The 19,333-nt window shown below is 38.9% G+C and overlaps 1 protein-coding gene across 1 annotated transcript; it reads left to right on the forward strand.

The window, feature by feature from the left end:
• The first annotated feature begins 7,884 nt into the window (after positions 1 to 7,884).
• Positions 7,885 to 18,388, forward strand: c1ql4a (complement component 1, q subcomponent-like 4). Its single transcript, XM_056733384.1, has 2 exons — positions 7,885 to 8,918; positions 17,139 to 18,388. The coding sequence occupies exons 1-2, from the start codon at positions 8,376 to 8,378 to the stop codon at positions 17,316 to 17,318; spliced, it is 723 nt and encodes a 240-aa protein (XP_056589362.1). The 5' UTR covers positions 7,885 to 8,375; the 3' UTR covers positions 17,319 to 18,388.
• The last annotated feature ends 945 nt before the right edge of the window (positions 18,389 to 19,333 follow it).

Raw genomic sequence — 19,333 nt, forward strand, 5'->3', positions numbered from 1 at the left:
AAATGTGTCAATGAAAAATATCAGATATGCACAAAGTGGCAGAATAATGTGAATTATAATTGTGATGTTCAGTTGTGCTTAATTTTATACATATAGTTTAATTTTCTCACTCTTAAAAATAAGGTGTTTCGAAAGGTATAGAAGAACCTCTTGGTTCCATAAAGAACCTTTAACATCTTCAGATGATAGAAAATCGAGAAAGAGATGCTTCTTTAAAGAACATTTTGACTGAATGGTTCTTCTCTGGCATCTCTGAAGAACCTTTTAAGCACATTTATTTTTAAGACTGTAATTGTAATTAATTGCAATATCCTAATCGTCCTCTTAGCTTGCAACGATTACAAAAAACAAATAATCAAGGTGAAACCATTATTGTGTGACATTTCATTTTTTAATTCGTTTTTGGGGCTTTTCAGTTGAATTCACGCTAATTGTCTTTTTATATTGTTTTAAAACTCAGTGATTTTGTTAAATAATCATGATCTCAATATTTTCTGTCACAATCAATATAATATATTGAAGGTTTGTCAGGTCTTGGGATTGTACAGGAAGATCATTGACTGTGTGTATGTGTGCGCATGTGTGTATACGTGCGCGTGTGTGTGTGTGCGTGCATGTGCGTGTGTGTGTCACCCACAGACCAGGCCTTGTCATGTTCATGTCACATCTGGAGCTGAAAAGAAAGATGAGTCCTCACGCAGAGTGACACAATGTCTCAATGTGACTGATAGAAAGGTAGAATGTGTCTGCCGTACTAAAGAAATCAATCCTTCCATTCGTCTGCCCTCTCTCTCTCTCTCTCTCTCACTTTCTCTATACACATTCTGTGCTTTCTCTCAAACCATGCAGCTTAAACCACCCCGCTACAAATGTTTCGTTTTTATCTGCTCCACTGCAATGAAAGCAAAGTTCATTTTCATTGTCAAAACTCTCATTTTCTTCTTTAAACGGGTGAACCTGTGTCTCTGTCCAACTATAGTTTGTTGATATGTGTGTGCGGGTGAACTAGCCAAACAGACATGCGTCGGCCTCCAGGGAGACTCTTTGTGAAAACGTTGTCGTGTATTTATTTTTATATGTGTTATGACACTGTTTGGACTGTGCGGCTGATTTCTATCCCCCATGAGGCTTTGGGTTTTGTCTGTCTGGAATCAGAGACGGTAAAAAGTGGTAATGGAAGTGAATGGGTGGGACTTGGGGAGCGCTCTCTGTCATCACTTTAGAAGGTTGTGACCCCTGAGCGCAGTGACACCGGGCTGCTAAATTATTCAGCCGTCGTCTCGCGCGGGGCCTCGGGAGGAGTCGAGGCTGTGATTGCTGGGAGCTGAGTGACTGACATTTGCACATGAAAATCGGCTTGGTTTTCCCCCGAACACTTGCGCTGCTTAAGAAAAACATTGAAGGGCCTCTATGGAGAGATAGAAGGCGGGGCATTGTAATGACAGCACCGCCGTCTGACTAACGTGGCGCGCTGGGCCTGCCAATGAGAACGGCCTCCTGAGATCAGCACCAAAAATCATTTAAAGGCATATTTCATACGGATCTGACACAACGTAGGCTGTAACGTGAATAGCTATTAAACATGCAAATAACCGCCTTTAATAATGATCGTTCTGGTAAAACATGTTCATCTGCATACATCAATTTGCAAGTGATTTGTTGGTCCTGCCGCACAGGATAAATGTTTTTTTAATAGGGTGCATATATGTTTATGTCAGGTTTATATGTACTTTAGATAAAGCTGATATTTAACTACTTCCTCACGGTTGGCTCTATCCAGCCTGACAGATATTTGCCCATGTATGGATTGATTACCTTTGAGACGAGTGTTCGTATACAGAGTGTCAGGATAATGAGACCAAGTCCAATTGGTTAATCCTCTAAACCAATAAAACCGATAGTCAAGTCATACAGGGTGAAAAATAAGTAAGATGATTGTTATGCATAGTTCAGGTGCTGTAGTGTGTCTTAGGGTGAGACAAGAAGACTGAGGGTAAGGTGAGACTTGGTACAAGTTAAATATTATGTTTTTCTTAAAGAGTACATAACTAGAGATTTTTAAGGTCCTACTTTGGGTTTTGAAGTGTCCTACAACAAGTTTATCTACATAGACGGTGTAAAAAAACAATTATTTCGTAACAATAGGTTACCTTATTTCTTGACTGACTCATCAATTCCTCTGTCTAATCCCCTCCTTTCCGCTAGCCTAGTCTGATGTGGTTGGTCACAGGTCTAGTCTGCTGTGATTGGTGTAGAAGAGTGAAGTTTTCGCGGGCAGTCCTAGCTAAACGTAGGCGGGGAATATATGTAGTGACGTAAATCGGCGGCGGTTCGCGAATCGGACTAGGAACGACTCGCTTGCGTGAATCAGAGTCGACTCCCTTTTTTCCAAGCCAATAACTTAATTCATTTACTTTCGGATTTACAACTTGGCAGACTGCATGAAATGTCATTTTCACAATCTCATGTTATGTACTCTTTAAATTTAACCGTACCAAAGGTACACAACAGGTTCATACATGAAAATTCTGTCATGAATTATTCATCCCCCAAGTTGTTCCAAACCTGTTTAAATGCCTTTGTTCGGTTAGCACAAAGAAGATGTTAGCAACTGAGATTTCTGGGGCCTATAGACTAGCATTAATGGTTGTGCTCATTGTACTGTTTTTTTTTCTAACCAGTTCTCTTCTAATATCTAATATCTGTGTGTTTAATCAAACAAAGCAATTTATAGCCTAGAGGTTTGGAGCAACCTGAGGGTGAGTAATATATGACAGAATTTTTATTTTTGGGTGAACTATCCCTTTAAGAGTACCACCCTAGTGACAGCAAACCTGTTTGTTCCTTTTTGTGCAAATCTTCACTTTTGCCTTGTTTTACAGTAAAAATGTCAAAAATAATTGCATTTTGTGAAGCACACATGTGAAAGAAAATGTCTGCAATTCTGATTTGTTTTTTTGACTCAATAGACAAATACTCTTATTTAGTGATATTACAGTAATTTCAAAAAAAGAAAATATATCCTTTAGATGCATTTAAATCAATATCATTTTAGACCACAGATTGAAATGATGACTTTTGCGAAGAAATAACAAGCGTCGCTAACATTTGAGCGAAAGGCTTTGGATTAATCTCCGAGTCCTCTAAGAAGATGAATGTGGATTTAACGAGGGAGCAAGTCGTGCCGCTGCGGACTTTCAGCATGCTTGACCATGTCCCTCTGTTTGAGAGAGTGAATGCAAGGGATAAGTGGACAGAGAGAGAGAGGGGGGGGGGGGGAGAGGGGGGTTAGCAAGACAGAATAGGGGTGGAGCGCGAGGCAGATGACAAATTGTGATTAATAAATGTGGTCCGGGACGGCAGTGTGGAACGATGCTTATTAATGGAGAGAATTAGAGTTGCTGTGCAACTCAATCTGCACACTGTCACTCTGCATCAGGCACCATGATCAGAGTCTAATGAAACAACACAACAGAAACACACACATACCTATACAAGCTCACCTCCCTATACAACATTTCCCCTCCGCTCACATAAACATACACACCTAACCTTTCCTTACTTTTCCCTCTTGCAACACTCAGGATGAATTCACAAGCCTTTTTGCATGCACCCTCCGCTAAATAAGCTGAAATAGCATTGCACTATGAGCATTTTATTTTATTTAGGTTCCTTTTATGGTTTTGGACACGAACACATGCACCTCTGTCCTTTAAAAATGTAGATCTTCTTCACAAAACTCTCTTGCTTTTCACTCAGAAATTACTTGCAAGGTCACAAAATGAATTTTGACTTAAAACCGATTATGTTTTTGCACCATCTACTAACTTCGCATCATTTCTTGAATTGGCATGAGAACAATGGGCACAAATCATTTTCACCCCCTCCCACCTAAACTGTATCTGTCACCAGCTCTCTCTGAGTGATTTTACACGTGCATACAAGTGACATAAACAAGCATGTGATAATTACATTCACATAGAGTGTACTGTATAAATGGCAAAGCAAATCCATTTCCACACCTATTCAACCTCATTTCTTAGCAAACGTCTTAAGGACCTTTGTTTCAGCACTTGCCAATGCATTATTCATCTTTTTCCAACACCATACCCTTACAGGTCGGCTGTTATATTTTAGAACTGGATCTATTATTTCCTCTAGGGCAGAGGTCAGGTCACCTCTCTTTTGACCAATTCTGAGACTGTCAATATTTCCTGTTTAACCGAGTGTTAATTCATGTCCTAATTTCTTTTTACCGCACAGCGGTTATCTCATTATCCAAATTTACCATAAATAATGGCTTATAAATCATCCCTCGGACCTATTCGGTGACATAAGCAGATCTATGACCACGATCCATGTTTCAATAAGTGTTGCAGTGGCTCTCACGGGATCTGCTGTCTGGTAATGATTAGTGAGCGTGTGGTTTTGTTGTATGTCATTTTCCATGAATGAAGCATATACTGGAAACACCGATTATGTCTTTTGTTTGGATAAGCATGTGTACATAGCATTTTTTAATGCAAACTATTTTAACTTTGTGAAATATGATTTAATTGGGTAACAAAATGTATGACCTTTTCTATAAAACGTACTTATTAAAGTAACTATATTAAAAGGATTTAAGAGGATAACCTGATTCCATGTTCTAAGGTGATTTGACAAAATAATATGAATTGTTTATTATTGCATTATTCTTTATTTGACTATAATGTATATTGCACAGTATTCAGTAAGAAGAAAGCTAGTACTCCATTCTGAGCATACATTTTAATTCTATCTAAATATATCTGAACAAAGCCAAGACATGGACCACTGGTGACTGTGTCCCGTACTCAATCCAAGACTTGTAAAGAGGACCTTAAACTCAATGCCCTTACCCCCTCCGGGATAGGGATATTTCCCTACCACCTGTATTTTGTGACACATGCACAATACTTTCATTTTCCACATTTTGTTTAAAAGCAAACATGCATTTTGTCCAGCAACACTCGCTGAGAAGCAAACATAGTTCTATAGACACACAATATGAAACAGTTTCATCAACAGTTTGCTTGAGTCATCGCGGAAGAAGGTGTGCATGAGTCAGGTACAACATTACTTATTCCATGTGTTGACACCAGAAAGCTCTATAAACTTAATATAGACTGAAATGTCAGACATTGTCTGCTATTGTTAATTTAAAATAAGTAAAAAGCAGTAACTAAAATAGGGTACAAGACAGAATATGAGAAAGAGATGGACGGAATGGTTTAAGGGAGATTTAAAAGGTAGATGGAAAAAGGGCCAGACAGCTCAGAGACATGTGCAGTTTTCAATATTAATCATCTCAGTAATATTTAAACAGCCGCTAAAAATCCAATTCTCAGTATATTGCCTATGACTCTTGGCGATGGTTATACACCCATTGTGAGAAAAGCCGTACTGTGTGTATGTGTGTGTTTACAATGTAGTGGACATACAAAGATGAAGTGACAATGTTTAAGTCAACCCTTCAACACACACCTCTGTTCATTTTTAAAGGAGCATCTTTCCTCTTTTGTTCTTCTCTTATTTCATTGGTCAGAGGAAAAGGAGATGCAGAGATCGGCGGCTGATGAAAAAATCTGTCAATATCTATTCCCCCCGCAACCACCTCTACCATTAAACTTTAAAAATGCAGATGTGTGATTAAGCCTGACAGGGAGGAAGACGGGATGAGTTATACTGAATTTCGAAATGGATCCGCTAGCAGACCCAATATTTAAACTACAGCATTAGCCTTCAAACTGAGTGTGAGATACTCTGCAAAACGAAGTGTGAAACTTCATTTCTATGATGTACACCACAGAATCATGACACAAGCCAGTTTGGGATATTTCATGACGTTTTAATCATACTTTTCTATTAGTAGCCTTTTTGTTATTGGCTAATTCTGTATTCAGTGATCTATAAGAGGTCATTATGGAGCATCGCTGTCAGTATTTAAACATTTCTGGATGAGAATAATTCTCAGGATCAAATGTGGAGGGAGAGTGTCAAGATAGATAAAGAGAGATAGAGAGGGAGTGAGAGAGATAGCATGTACAATAGTCTCAGTGTCCTTCACTAATGATGTCTGAAAGCCAGACTAACCGAGCCACAAACACACACAGTGGCCTCGAAAAGTCACAGTTAACCTAAACAAATAGTTATTCTTCACATACTCATTTTTCTATGCCTTCCACAACATTTTTATTTAATAAAATGGCTTATTGTTAACATCATTAATCCACACTGGCTGCTGATATGATAAATGATTAACATTTACGCCACTTTGCCAAGCAATATGATGATTAAAGTTGTTAAAACAATGCGGCTGTGTTTCTAAACCAAGTACGTTGCCGACGCAGACAGCATTTTGGGGCATCGCAGACGCTTTCTAGGAAGGCAGCGCTGAGGGTTTGAGACACAGCCAGTGAGGATGAGAGGGGATGGAGAGGGAGGGAGGAGTCGGATGCAAGAATGAGGGGATGATGTTTGTGTAGTGAGAAAATCTCACAGGTGCCAGAGTCACAAGCCTGTCTAGGTATTATCACATCTCTCGACAAAACTGAGCAGGAAAAAGCGGAAAAGTTTCTAATTCACGCACAGTTGCACGCGCAGTCTAGTAACCTACATCACTGTCTTTGGACAGAACGAGAGAAGAAGTGATAACGCAACTTGATGAAGTTCACTTAGGATACCTTATTCGATTTCTTAAAACGTTTAAAAGCGATATTTGCGCAATTCACTTGCTTGTTTTGGAGGGTTTCACTTGATGCTCGTGAATATGCTTGATACCCACCTTTAAATTGTCCGCAAATGTGAGGATAGACGTGAGAGGAAGATTTTATTTCCAGTCAAACGCTTGTGAAGTGAGGGTGAGTGTTTCTTTCGCTTTTGTGTGAACTTAAAGTTGCGTTCTAATGTCACTTTCACAGGTGTAAATACGTTTTAAAATGCATTTAGTTGTGTGTTTTTTGTGTTGTATTTGCAAAAACACTATTTTCAAACAAACATTTTGTCAGTTTCATGTTGCATTTGGGGGTGTTTAGGTTGGCTGCTGCTGGAAGTTGTGTTAAATTGACAGAATCTTTGGATGCAAAACTATGTTTTAACATGTTCTAATATCGTGGTTTAACTATGTAGGGAGACCATGATACATTTGTGATTAGTATGGTTTTACTGTAAGTACATAGAGATGAAGTGGATGTAATAAAGCCATGGTGTTTGTCAAGTTGTTATTAACAAGTATAATTTATTTATAGGAATATTAGGCCTAAATGGATGTGGAAAAAATATGTCTTAGTAGAGTCTTAGAGATTGAACGGCATATTCAGATTTTCAGAATATGGACAGTAAATGTATTCATTTTTTCTTTCATACAACACTGAGTATATCTATTAAAATGCATGTTGCAGTCTCTTTATTTTTCTAATTTTCCTTATTTTTTTTATCTTTTCCCTGCAGTTCTTTCTGTGGAATTAGGCCCACCAGAGCAACGACAGAACTGGATCTTCCCTGGGTGTACAAATAAATAAATATAAATGATATACTGAGGGATCAATACATTGTGACACATCACGTTTTGGGGCAGGGCACTGGACGAACCCATATGGCCAGATTTCACCTCAAAAAAATTCAGAGCGTGAACATTGGATGAAAGATACAGACACGTTAAAGTGAGCTTTTGTCATAACTATCAGTTGTGTCTCATCGGCTTTGTGTGACGTTGTTGGACTATTTTGTTGTGAAAGTATAACCCTTGATAAACAGAATTTTGTAATCGTCTATTTGCCGGCTTGCACTGGCTGAGAAAGAAGAAAGGGTTTGGATTTATCTATACGTTAAATGATAGCAATTGCCCTTACAGACAAAGTAATGAAAGAAAAAAACCTGGATTGTTAGCCAAGATTTTGAGCTCCCACCTTATGTTCTCGCATCTAACGTCCCTGTAACCATTTTTTACTGTTTGCGTGCCGCATCTTTATGTTGCAGCCTCCCCGTTCCTTTTTATTCTGTACCAATTCTTTCTGCCCGCACTTCACCCCGTCCTACCACTAGTCCCTTCGCACCCGCTCCTTTCTGTATGCCCCACACTCTTCTTGGTGTCTTTGTCTCATCCATAAATTCATCTATTACCCTTCTCCCTACTGGCCCTATCCTTCTATAGACGTCTTTGGTGTGTCTTTTCTTTGTGTACCCAAACGCACACTCCTGAACTCGTTTTCACATTTTAGCAAGTTTTCTCGCCAACTCAACTTTTCACGCTGGCGGGCACCATTCCACCTAAAGGAGAGGAGGACTTTTTAACGCTTGCTGCCTCCCGGCTCAGCCGTCGCAAGCGTGTCATAGGAGCGGCCGTGGGTGTGGCCATGGTTCTGATTCTCCTGGTCGCCATCCCTTTACTGGTCCACAGCACGAAGGGAGGAGGAGCTGGCAGCGCAGGAAGCCATTATGAAATGCTAGGAAGTTGTCGGATGGTTTGTGACCCCTACACCACGTCTCAGGGCCAGGAGCTAACTGCGGTTTCCCCAGCACCTCCTGATTTTCCAAACAGGAGGGGAAAATCTGGTTATCGTGGACCCCCAGGGATCCCGGGACCACCTGGTCCACGAGGACAACCTGGAGAGCCAGGAAAGCCAGGTCCGCAAGGGCCTCCCGGTCCCGGCCCTGGTGGTTATCAGCCATCATTATACAGCCCTAAGATTGCTTTTTACGCAGGCCTACGCAAGCAACACGATGGCCATGATGTGCTCAAGTTTGATGACGTGGTAACCAATGTGGGCAACTATTATGAGCCCAGCACTGGCAAATTCACATGCCCTCTACCTGGCATCTACTTCTTCACATACCATGTTCTGATGAAAGGAGGGGATGGGACCAGCATGTGGGCAGACCTCAAGAAGAACGGACAGGTAAGAATGAATTATGTTTTTGTTTGTATTGAATTGTGTGGCTCCATTGCTCAGTTTATCTAATTATGTGGCCCTTAAATACATTTGGTGGAATTTTATAAAGATTTTCTAGTGGAAATTAGGATCAAGTGCTATATATCAGTGCAGTGGGAAGTAGTTTTTTAATCTTTTTGTCCAACAAAGCCCTTCCGTACATTATGTGGAATTTCATTGCACAGAATTATTAAATTCACTTAAAGTCATACACACAGCTATGTTTATATATGATATGTATATACTTTACATATATACTGTATGATAGCTGTGGTATGTGTATCCCTTTGAAATCACTTAAATAAATTAAGTAATCTCTATAATCTTCTACCTGCCTAAATTCACTACATAAAGTAGAAAAGCTATTCTGGTTAAGAACCCAATAGTCTCGGATTCCTATTAATATTGAATGCACATTATCATACTACATAACTTCTTGAGTAAACAATTTTAATTATTCTTGTGAAAACAAATCACTTGCAGCTCTATTGTTAAAAAATGGCAAGGGGTGACTGCAAGGACAACCATGACATCAATTTTTTTATGTGTAAACTGTCCATGCTGATTTATTGTGATGCGTTGACAATTTAATAACTAAAATAAACACCTTATTTACATCTCACTCATCACCTAAACATGTGTCACACGATTCAGCGGACAGATCTGCTGTGGTGTGGTCTAGTGCCAGTTTGCACATCAAAATAAATAATGAATGCATGAAAAATTGACAGTTTCCACTTTCAGTTCTTCGTTCTCTTGACATTAATTAAATACCGAAGGCGGGAAATGGACGAGACGTGAAAAAATGTATCTGTAGTGATTTAAATGTACTGCGTGACCTTTGTGGATCAAGAAGCACTATTGGACCTTTTTCATTTGACAGCCAATCGTATCTTTTTATGAGCAGTTTTACCCAAACACACTATAAAACGTTTATTTGTATTATACCGTGCTACAAAAGGCTAGTTTTTATGAAGTGGTTGAAAGAAGAAAACTTGATTCAGGGGACCACCTGTAAAGGTGATTAGAGCGAAAGCAGATTAAATGTGTCCTGTGTCTGTCATGTACAGTTTTGTATTGTCATGCAAGTCTGCTTCCTCTGTTAAATCATTCATAACTTTTAGATTGAATCCCCTGCACGCCGTACGTGGCGGCCTGTATTGCACGTCCATTGATTGCTCATTAATTATCTTTTCGGTCCACTCAATTACGTCCATTTCGAGCCCATCAGGTGGCTCCACTTCACTGTTCAGCGGGGCCTTTAATGTAATGGAGAAGTGTGTGTTAACCGCTTACCCTACTAGAGTGATGTATCGAGAAAGATGGAGAGGGAAGGATTTGAACTACAATAGATTACAAAACACAACACAATGATCCACTGGCGATACTGTTCTGGTTTGTAAATTGCTCTTTGGGGTCCAACACTAGGGTACAAATGTCTAAGAACATTCAAATCTAGGATACAAAGTCTAATTTAAATATGCAAAATGAGATATTAATTATGAGGACATTAATTTGTTGATAGGTCACCAAACAAGCAACTTGTTCAAATGATATATTTCATTATCGAATACAAAGTATATCAAATTTTTACTGACGTTCTCAGACTTTCTGACCCCACTTTTAGATTTTTAATAGCTCATCGAATGCAGATACATGCAGCCACAAACTGAGACGTGCAAAGCATTCAAAAGTGAAAAGGATGCTAGATTTATTTGACAGATGCTGTGAGACTGGAATTCTCAGAAGTGTCATTGAAAAGCAGACAATGGTCCGTTGGGATTAGGGGGTTTATGTTAATTTGTAAAAGGTTATTTTTTGAAGTCCTGACAAAAGCAATGCCCATACAACTATATTGATTGATCAAAACAGATTACCACATCCAAAGTTTCCTATTAATCTTAATTTAACCTATAACTAGATCTGTCTCTATCTATCTTTACTAGGGTTGGAAATCAGCAAGACTTGACGATTCAATATTATATTGCTATCTAGGTCCTTATAATAATATATTGCATTTTTTAAGTTTAATATATATTTAATTGAAACTTCACTTTTAAAAATAAAGGTGCTTTAATGCCAAAGAAGAACCATGTTTGATTCCACAAAGAACCATTTAGTCAACCTTTTTCTCACCTTTTTATAATCTGAAGAACCTTTTTGTGCGACAAAGAGCCTTTGGTGAAACAGAACGGTTCTTTGGATGTTAAAGGTTCTTTATGGAACCATTTAGACAAAAATGGTTCCTGTATGGCTTTGTGAAGCACCTTTATTTTTCGAATATATTGCAGTCTTTTATGCAGTTACACTCCTGTTTTAATAGAAATAGATAGAGTTGCGCTAACAGGCATTAATGTTTTTAAGAATCATATATGTTAAAATGTTATTAATAAATTCATTAATTCCTTGTGTAAGATATGTCAAATATATAAAACATACATAATATAGAGTACATAACTAGTGATTTTAAAGGTTATTCTTACCTTATTTCTTGACTGACTCACAAATTATTCGTTCCGCGATTCATCTGTCTAATCCCCTCCATTCCGCTAGCCTATTCTGATGTGATTGGTCAGATGGTCTAGTCTGCTGTGATTGGTCTACCGTGAATGAGGCTCACGAGCTACAGTGTTTCAGGGAGAAGAGTGACGTTTTCGCGGGCAGTCCTAGCAAAACGTAGACGGGATTATATGTAGTGACGTAAATTTGCGGCGGTCACAACTCGGAATAGCGAGGACTCGTTTGCGTGATTCAGAGTCGACCCCAAGCCAATAACTCTGCTATTCAATTGCTTGCTTTCAAATACGGCAACATTACACACTGCATGAAATGTCATTTTCACGATGTCATGTTGTGTACTCTTTAATTATAATATTGATTTTTGATAATATACATAAGTAATCCCACACGTTTACGCTTAACCTAAAGTTATGTTACAAAGTAACTTTTAAAGAACAAAGCAAGGGCTCAAATACATCATCAATTCCATTTTATGTCACTTTGCTTCTTGGAAAAAAAAGCGTTGACGCCATCATCCTGAATCTTCATTTTGGAGGCCATGTTCAATATGGCACCCCAGTGGGCGGGCGGTCCACAAGCTGAAGTGAATTGCGAGATAGACTGAGAGAAGGACACAGGGGTAGCCATGACAGTTAAGAGCACGGCAGAATCACCCATGCTGCTTGACAGAACGATCAGGGGAGGGAAGCAAGATAGATAGCTTAATAGAAAGCTGCAGACAGTGGGCAGAGAGACGATACTTCTGGGAGGCTTAAGAATGAATGCAGAGATTTAGGCAGATGGAGAGCCACCAAACATGTCAAGGCTTGACAGGTTAACAACATGGCTTGAAGACCGATACCGAGACTAACATTTGTTTACTTATTGTGACTGTCTGTGAATGTTGGGGTGCTAATTAAGAGAAAAAGGTATCTTGGGTATCCTCCAGAGTGTACCTGGTTTTGGGCATGTGTGACCATCTGCTAGATCATTGTGCTGTGGTTTTGACAGCTCGTGAAAGCTGGTCTCTTGATACTGGCTGGTGCTGTTGTGATGGTCTGCTCATTGCTGGACCTCAAGCATGTGTGGCTAAAGAGTCCCAGGAGGGTGGTGAGATTGTCACATTTATACGGTCTGTGAGTCAGTGCCCTTTTTGAAAAATCCAAACTGTTGTGCCCCATCAGGAGAGTTTACTGGATAACATACCTTTTAATCATTAAAGGGATAGTTCACCCAAAAATGAAAATTCTGACATCGTTTACTCACCCTCTTCTCATTTCAAACCTGTGTGACATTCTTTCTTCTGCAAAACACAAAAGAAGATATTATGAAGAATGTTGGTAAGCGGGCAACGGTGGTACCCATTCCCTTCTATTGTATATATGGACACAAAGCCAATGGGTTCCGCCGTTGTTCAGCATTCTTTATAAGATCTACTTTGGTTTGAAATGCTATCCACATCCTTTTAAAAAGGAGAAATGGCACGTATTTTAATTTGTTCGGTACCTGATGGAAAGGATTAGTCATGTGATCGTAACGTGCTGTCCAATATTGAATATCTCTTTAAATTTATTTGGTATGTTGACAGCTGAGAAAGTCTTACTTTGAAATGGGAATTGGATTAATAAACAAGAAAAACGGGAGATTGGTAATTCAATAAAACACCATTGTCACTTTTTACACATCCAGTCCTTCTATCACAAAAAACTTCTGTAGAAATCATCTAACCTCTGCTGCCTGATAACAGCGTACACATCCATAAATACATGAACACATTTGTTTAAAGCATATGATTATGCTCGCATTACTGGTGGCGTTTTTATCGTTTCTATGTCTCTTGAGTAATGGCTTGTTTATCTTAATGCTAATGTGGCCCGGAGTCAAAATATAACACCAGGGTTGTATGTCATCCCTGATTTAAAATCTACATGTCTTCTCTCTTGTCATTTATTCGTGCAGTTATTCTTTTAATTTACAGTCCCTGTGTTCCACCTAAGGTTTAGCCGAATCCTCTGTTCAAAGTAAACTAATCTGGAGCACATCCTCTCTGTTGGTTAATTGTTGCACCGTTTCTTTTCCCCCTTTTTCACCTGCCACACGCTCTTTTAATAGACTAACTAAAGGTCGAGCTCTTTCACACGGCAGTGTTAAAAATGCCATTGCCTGTCTGTTAATGACCAGCACCTGTTATAATAAATGTCTCCTAGAGCAGTGATATGTCCATAGTCCGGTAAAAATATAATGAGTGTCTTTGGTAGACTCTAATTGTATTAATCCTTAATTGAAGAGGACTCCAAATAGTTTGGAAGAACCCAGATTCACTCGTGAACGTGGAGATTATTTTCATGCAAGGACTGAAACAATAATCATCAACCCAGATGTTCAACGCCGAACACAAAGCGCGTAACAGATGTCCTAATGTGCTCTCGTGCCTTAGTATAATCGCCACGCGAGTACAGTACGCCAATTATGCAGAACTCTCTGAAGAAGCCCAACGAATTTTATTCTGCCTTCAAGGAGCTATTCAATAAATGTTCAATTTTTGTTTATTCTTCTCCTTCCCCGTCTATCCGCTCAGTCCCTCAGGTAAGTTTAAGAGCTAGTTTTCCATTGTCTCCGCTCTAAGAGGTCTGTATATCACTGGGAATGAATCCTGTCAGTTTTATTACCTCTGGAGCACAGCACCACTGATAAAAACAAGACTTCATATACCCTCACATCTCCACGCGCTCACAAAATAGCCTTGTTTGATCCGCCTGTTATCCAAACCCACCCCTCCTACTCCCCCTTTCTCCTCTACCCTTGTCTTTCTCCTAGCGCTGTGTACAAAATGCCTCTGCACCCGTGCCCCTCTCTCCCCCACGGCCCACCGCTCCATTTAGAACGAGCCTCACGGCAGGCCCGAGGGTCCTTGCTCGCAGCGAGCGCTGAGATCAAGTGTGCGTAGCGTCTCACAAGAAGTCCGCTCCTGTGTCAATATTCATCTTCACTGCAGTCAAGGGTAATCCTACAACGGCTCTTTTTCTCTCAAAGAGCAGCTTATATCACAAGAAATGGGATACATCTAAGAAGCGCAATTTGCGGGGGTTCAGATCCAATATAACCGATCCCAAAAATCCAAGTCAGGAATCGATGGGAGGGTGGAGAGGTCTTTAATGCTTGACGCTGGGTGTCCGCTAATTGAAGTGACCGCTCACATTTTGGTATCGAACGTCGGAGCATGCCTGAGGGAAAGACTGCCCCCTTTGCCCAGTTTGCCAAAATAATGAGGAGAATGACATACGCTCTGCGTCGATGCGGAGAGGAGGCCAGGCCGTCACTGTCAGACACAGGGATGATGCACGCGGCGTATTGACTGACGCAATTGATGGCTCGTTCTCGGTTTATGTTATGGGCTCAATAAGATCTTGATTAGAAGTCTTTAATTTCTCATATGTCAGAAGAATTTAGAGCTGATATATCTTGGTCTTCATTGTCTGTAAGGCATTATAATAATAACTCAGATCGGTTTTCAATGATGCATAACAAATGGTAGCGTTCACCCACTCGATATACAAATTATTGACCAGGCCATTCTGTAGATGACTGTATCATGCGTAATAGCATGTGGCTATTAGATCAGGATGTGAGAGAGTTTCTACAGTGTTTTTTATGTGAGATGTAGTCTAGGAAAGGGGGTTCTCAAGGGAACCTAGCGCAATTTTTTACTGATTTGGCTGCACAGAGTCACGTTGAAATGCATCTCACATCGCGCTTCAACACAACAAATACCTTCAGGTGATACAGTACAATATCAAAGTATCTCTAGCTTTGGTTCACATTTATGACATATGCACTTGACAAATGTAACACTGTTATGCAAAATCAATGTGAAAAAGATATAGTTTTCCTTCAGTGCCACTACTTTGGAAACCTCTTTAGGATGCTTCTACACATCAGTTATCTGTAATGCATATGATGGTAAATTATGATAGTCGCCACTCGGTTAGCATGTTGACAATATTGTGATGGTAATGGAGTGGATATTAGATTATGGATGTTGGAGGGAGTTTATCTTAGTCTGGGATCAGTATTTTATGTGGGTTGTGGTTGGCCGAGATGTTTCTCAGGGGCCTAATAAAACAAACAGCATTTGAGGAGGTGAGGGCGTGTTGTGTAAGAATGTTTACTATGCATGTCATTTTTATTCCTAGAATAGACTCCGGTAGAACGGCTCCGTATGTCTGACAGAGATTGATTGGCTATAGCATGGCCGAACGAAATGCCAGACCATCAATGTCTGTCACCTGAGACCTGACTGGCAGGAGTTTACATTTGTTTTGTATTATTTGTTTTTTTAGAATACTTACGCTAAATTGCAAAATGCTGACAGCAAAATGAGTACAACGTATATAAGTCTTATTTTATGAGAGATATGTGAGAGTGAAGTGCACAATGTTTTTTTTATCAAAAATGTCCTTCTTAATTGCATTTCCTTGCAGAAATGTAGGTATGTGTGAGCCCAATTTAAAATGTTAACAAACATGTTTCTTATCCACTGCTGGGAGTCAATACAGCTGATCTCTCAAGCAGAATTTAAATGAGTCCGTGGCTCTTATAAACAGTCTCATCGCGGATTGCATGATACGTGCACTTGAGATTAAATTCAACAGGTCAATACGGTAAAACATATAGTGTGCTGCGTATATATACCTCATATCAACATTTATTTATTGCCATATTTGAAATAGCAAATGATGACTTGGAAACGTGCCGTAAGCATCCTCTTTTCTTTATTCTCTAATCAGAACTGTTGCTTAGAGGTGTGAGTTATAGTATGAGATGTGTCAAATGACCTAAAAATCCCTTTTATAAAATAAAACAAGTGCAATAGAAGGTCAAATCTATTCTTTTTCTAACATTCACCATGTTAGGCCCGGAAGACCTATCGTTTCATACAGTCATGTGACCACGATAATATTGAGACAATTTTGCTATTGAGATAACACTGTATCGATAATATTGTTAAATCCCTAAGAAAGACAAATTCCTTTGTTCCTATATTGCATTAAAGTCTTTGGTAACATTTTTGTCATTATAATATTCACAACAATTTCTCAGGAAATTGTTTTTATGTTTAAGTAACTATATTTAAGATTGTCAAGGTCACTATGGCAAAGGAGTGTTGCGTGTGCCTGTGAGATGTTTCACAATGATTTCAGCCTGCGTCGCGTTGATCTTAAGGAGTCCAAGCAGGCTCGACATCATAATTAATTTAACACGTATTAAAATGAGGCTAAGAGGGATAGACAGGTATAAATGTCGCGTTTTGTTTTTTAATGTAGTCACATTTTGCAATTGGGTGTAATTTTTATTATTAAATTATTAGGAATACATCAAGTGTTTCTGGTGCATTCAGGGGTGGAGAAAATAAGAATGCAGTATTTTGTGCTATGATATCGATTCAATGTTTTCACACCAGTAAACAAAAATTTTCACATGAATATTTATTAAACCCACAAAACTTTTCACTGTTATAAGTAAGTCTAAGACAGGTTGTATTTTACAGTCATTTGTTGAAGTATACAGTAATATCGGGCGTATATACTGTTTTGCCCAATACGCCGTTGACCCTTGTGAGGGACATTAGAGTCGAGCAGCTCTGCGTCCTTCCTCTAACCGTGGCTTCATTTTTCCCATGTGTGACAGGTGAGGGCCAGCGCTATCGCCCAGGATGCTGATCAGAATTATGACTATGCCTCCAACAGCGTGATCCTGCATTTAGACGTGGGAGACGAGGTGTGCGTGCAGCTGGACGGAGGGAAAGTCCACGGCGGGAACACCAACAGATACAGCACGTTCTCCGGCTTCCTCATTTACCCCGACTGACCTGCTCGGTTTCTCCGTGATGCTGCTCTGTACACATACACACTGGAGAAGTACTGTGCATAAACACATACATTTCCATACACACTCAACAGGCTTGAGAGATACGGACACGGTTTGAGATGAAGTACAAGGGCTTCACAGATGGGAACAAGCAAACTATTACCTTCATGGATCAAGCGAATTTCTGACACGCAGTTTGTATGTGTGTAAATTATAATTATCTTCAACCTAATACCAAGATTTCCAAACTTCCCAAAATTGAAATGCATATACAGTATATATATAAATGTCTATATCTATCCTGGACTGTGACACTGGTAAATTTTCATCCGTTATGTTTGTTTGTTAGTGTACTTGTCAGAAGAGTGTGTCCTCGTTCACTATGATTCACTTCAAAAAGATTTCCTAGTCTTCTGAAATTCTGTGCACTCCTCAAGTCAAAAAAAAAACTTAACGTACTTTATGATGTTTGGATAACAGCTGCATTTACACATGGCTGAGCTTGAGACAAAATCGGTTCCTAAATGTACTTTTCACCTACTGGACAGCCAGTCAAATAGTGTAGCACAGACGTAGCATAATAGAACCGTCAACCCCATACTATATGCACGTTCACACTGCGCAGTCCTCTTGTTCAATTCATTTGACTTAAAGTTACTTTTTGGCTGCCTGCGTGGAATCGGAAATATGGCTGATGTGCGTGAACACACAGGAGCGAAATTAAACACCCAACGGCTCACCGGAGCCACATGGATAGATTTCCGATAAGTGTTAAAGAATGTGGCCCAGACCAAAACATTAATATATTGAGCCGGACTGAGATGACCCTTCATTTCAAACCAGTAAGGTTCTTAAATAATATGATACTTTGCTTTTTGTGAGCAAAATGTTTTCAGCACATAAAGATGATGTTTTATTACTTTTTAAGGGGTACCCCTGTGGAGAGCTTATGCTGTAATATAGCAAAAGATAAATTGCTGCTGCTTACCATTAAACTTCAAGTGAACTTGATTACAGTGTAAACAGTCTCATCTGTTTTGAAATCAAATGATGTGGAATATCACTCTCGACATGAAACATCAATATTACAGTTGCAAAATAAGTATTTTAAGTCTAAATCAAATTACCTCGAAATGTTGAAGGTTAAAGAATATCTATTTTGCATTGTTTATCATTTTAGCATAATGCAGAACGTTATTTGGTTTGTTAAATTTGGGAGATTTATGTCAATATAGATAGATTTTTGTTGTTATAAAAGGAGACTATATATAAATGTGACATAAAACATTAGAATAAAAAAGGTAAACATGAACATAAAACCAGGCTTTTTCATTTTCTAATGATAAATAACAACACACATCCTGTAATACTTTAACATGTTTACAATGATTTTATAGATGTGGAAAACTTAAAATACAATATACAATTCTTCTAACTGTATTGGCCTACCTATATATATATATATTGGTTTTATCATGCGGGAAAGTGTGTCTGAGTGTGCTCGTCTGCTATTTTAACCTTTTCCAAACAATCAAATGTATTGATAAATAAAAACGTAAATGATAAAGTCAGCAAACAATTTGGCAGTAATTTAAATTCTAAGGGTTCAGATCTAAAGATGAACACATTTTAAAAAGGAAACATTGTTGACAAGTCAAGCCATGTGAAAATACACTGGTAACAAATCAAGACCTTCCCCATTCATGAACAATTAAATAATAAACAATATTCAAATAACCTATCTATGATTCATTTTTTGCGCAATTGATACTTAAATAAAATACTAAATTAATATATATAGGCCTATAAATACACAGAAATGTGAAAACGTCCCTGATATATTTCTAAATAATGTTCTCTGCACTAAACGTTTATAAACGCATTTCTGAAACAGCAACATGTTATGTTTACCGAACATTACTCTTGTGAATGAAAAGCATGCAGGCAAAAAACAAGAACATAAACGATTCCCTGGCACTACCTGTACATGTCAGTGTTAAAACGTGCTGGAAAAA

Source organism: Triplophysa dalaica, chromosome 20, assembly GCF_015846415.1.
Source record: "Triplophysa dalaica isolate WHDGS20190420 chromosome 20, ASM1584641v1, whole genome shotgun sequence".
Classification (NCBI taxonomy): Eukaryota; Metazoa; Chordata; class Actinopteri; order Cypriniformes; family Nemacheilidae; genus Triplophysa; species Triplophysa dalaica.

Bases quoted from the DNA above. Each gene is read 5' to 3' on its own strand.
- c1ql4a (XM_056733384.1), top strand. From the start codon at position 8,376: ATGGTTCTGATTCTCCTGGTCGCCATCCCTTTACTGGTCCACAGCACG. The intron at 8,919-17,138 runs GTAAGAATGAAT...CATGTGTGACAG, and splicing joins ACCTCAAGAAGAACGGACAG to GTGAGGGCCAGCGCTATCGC.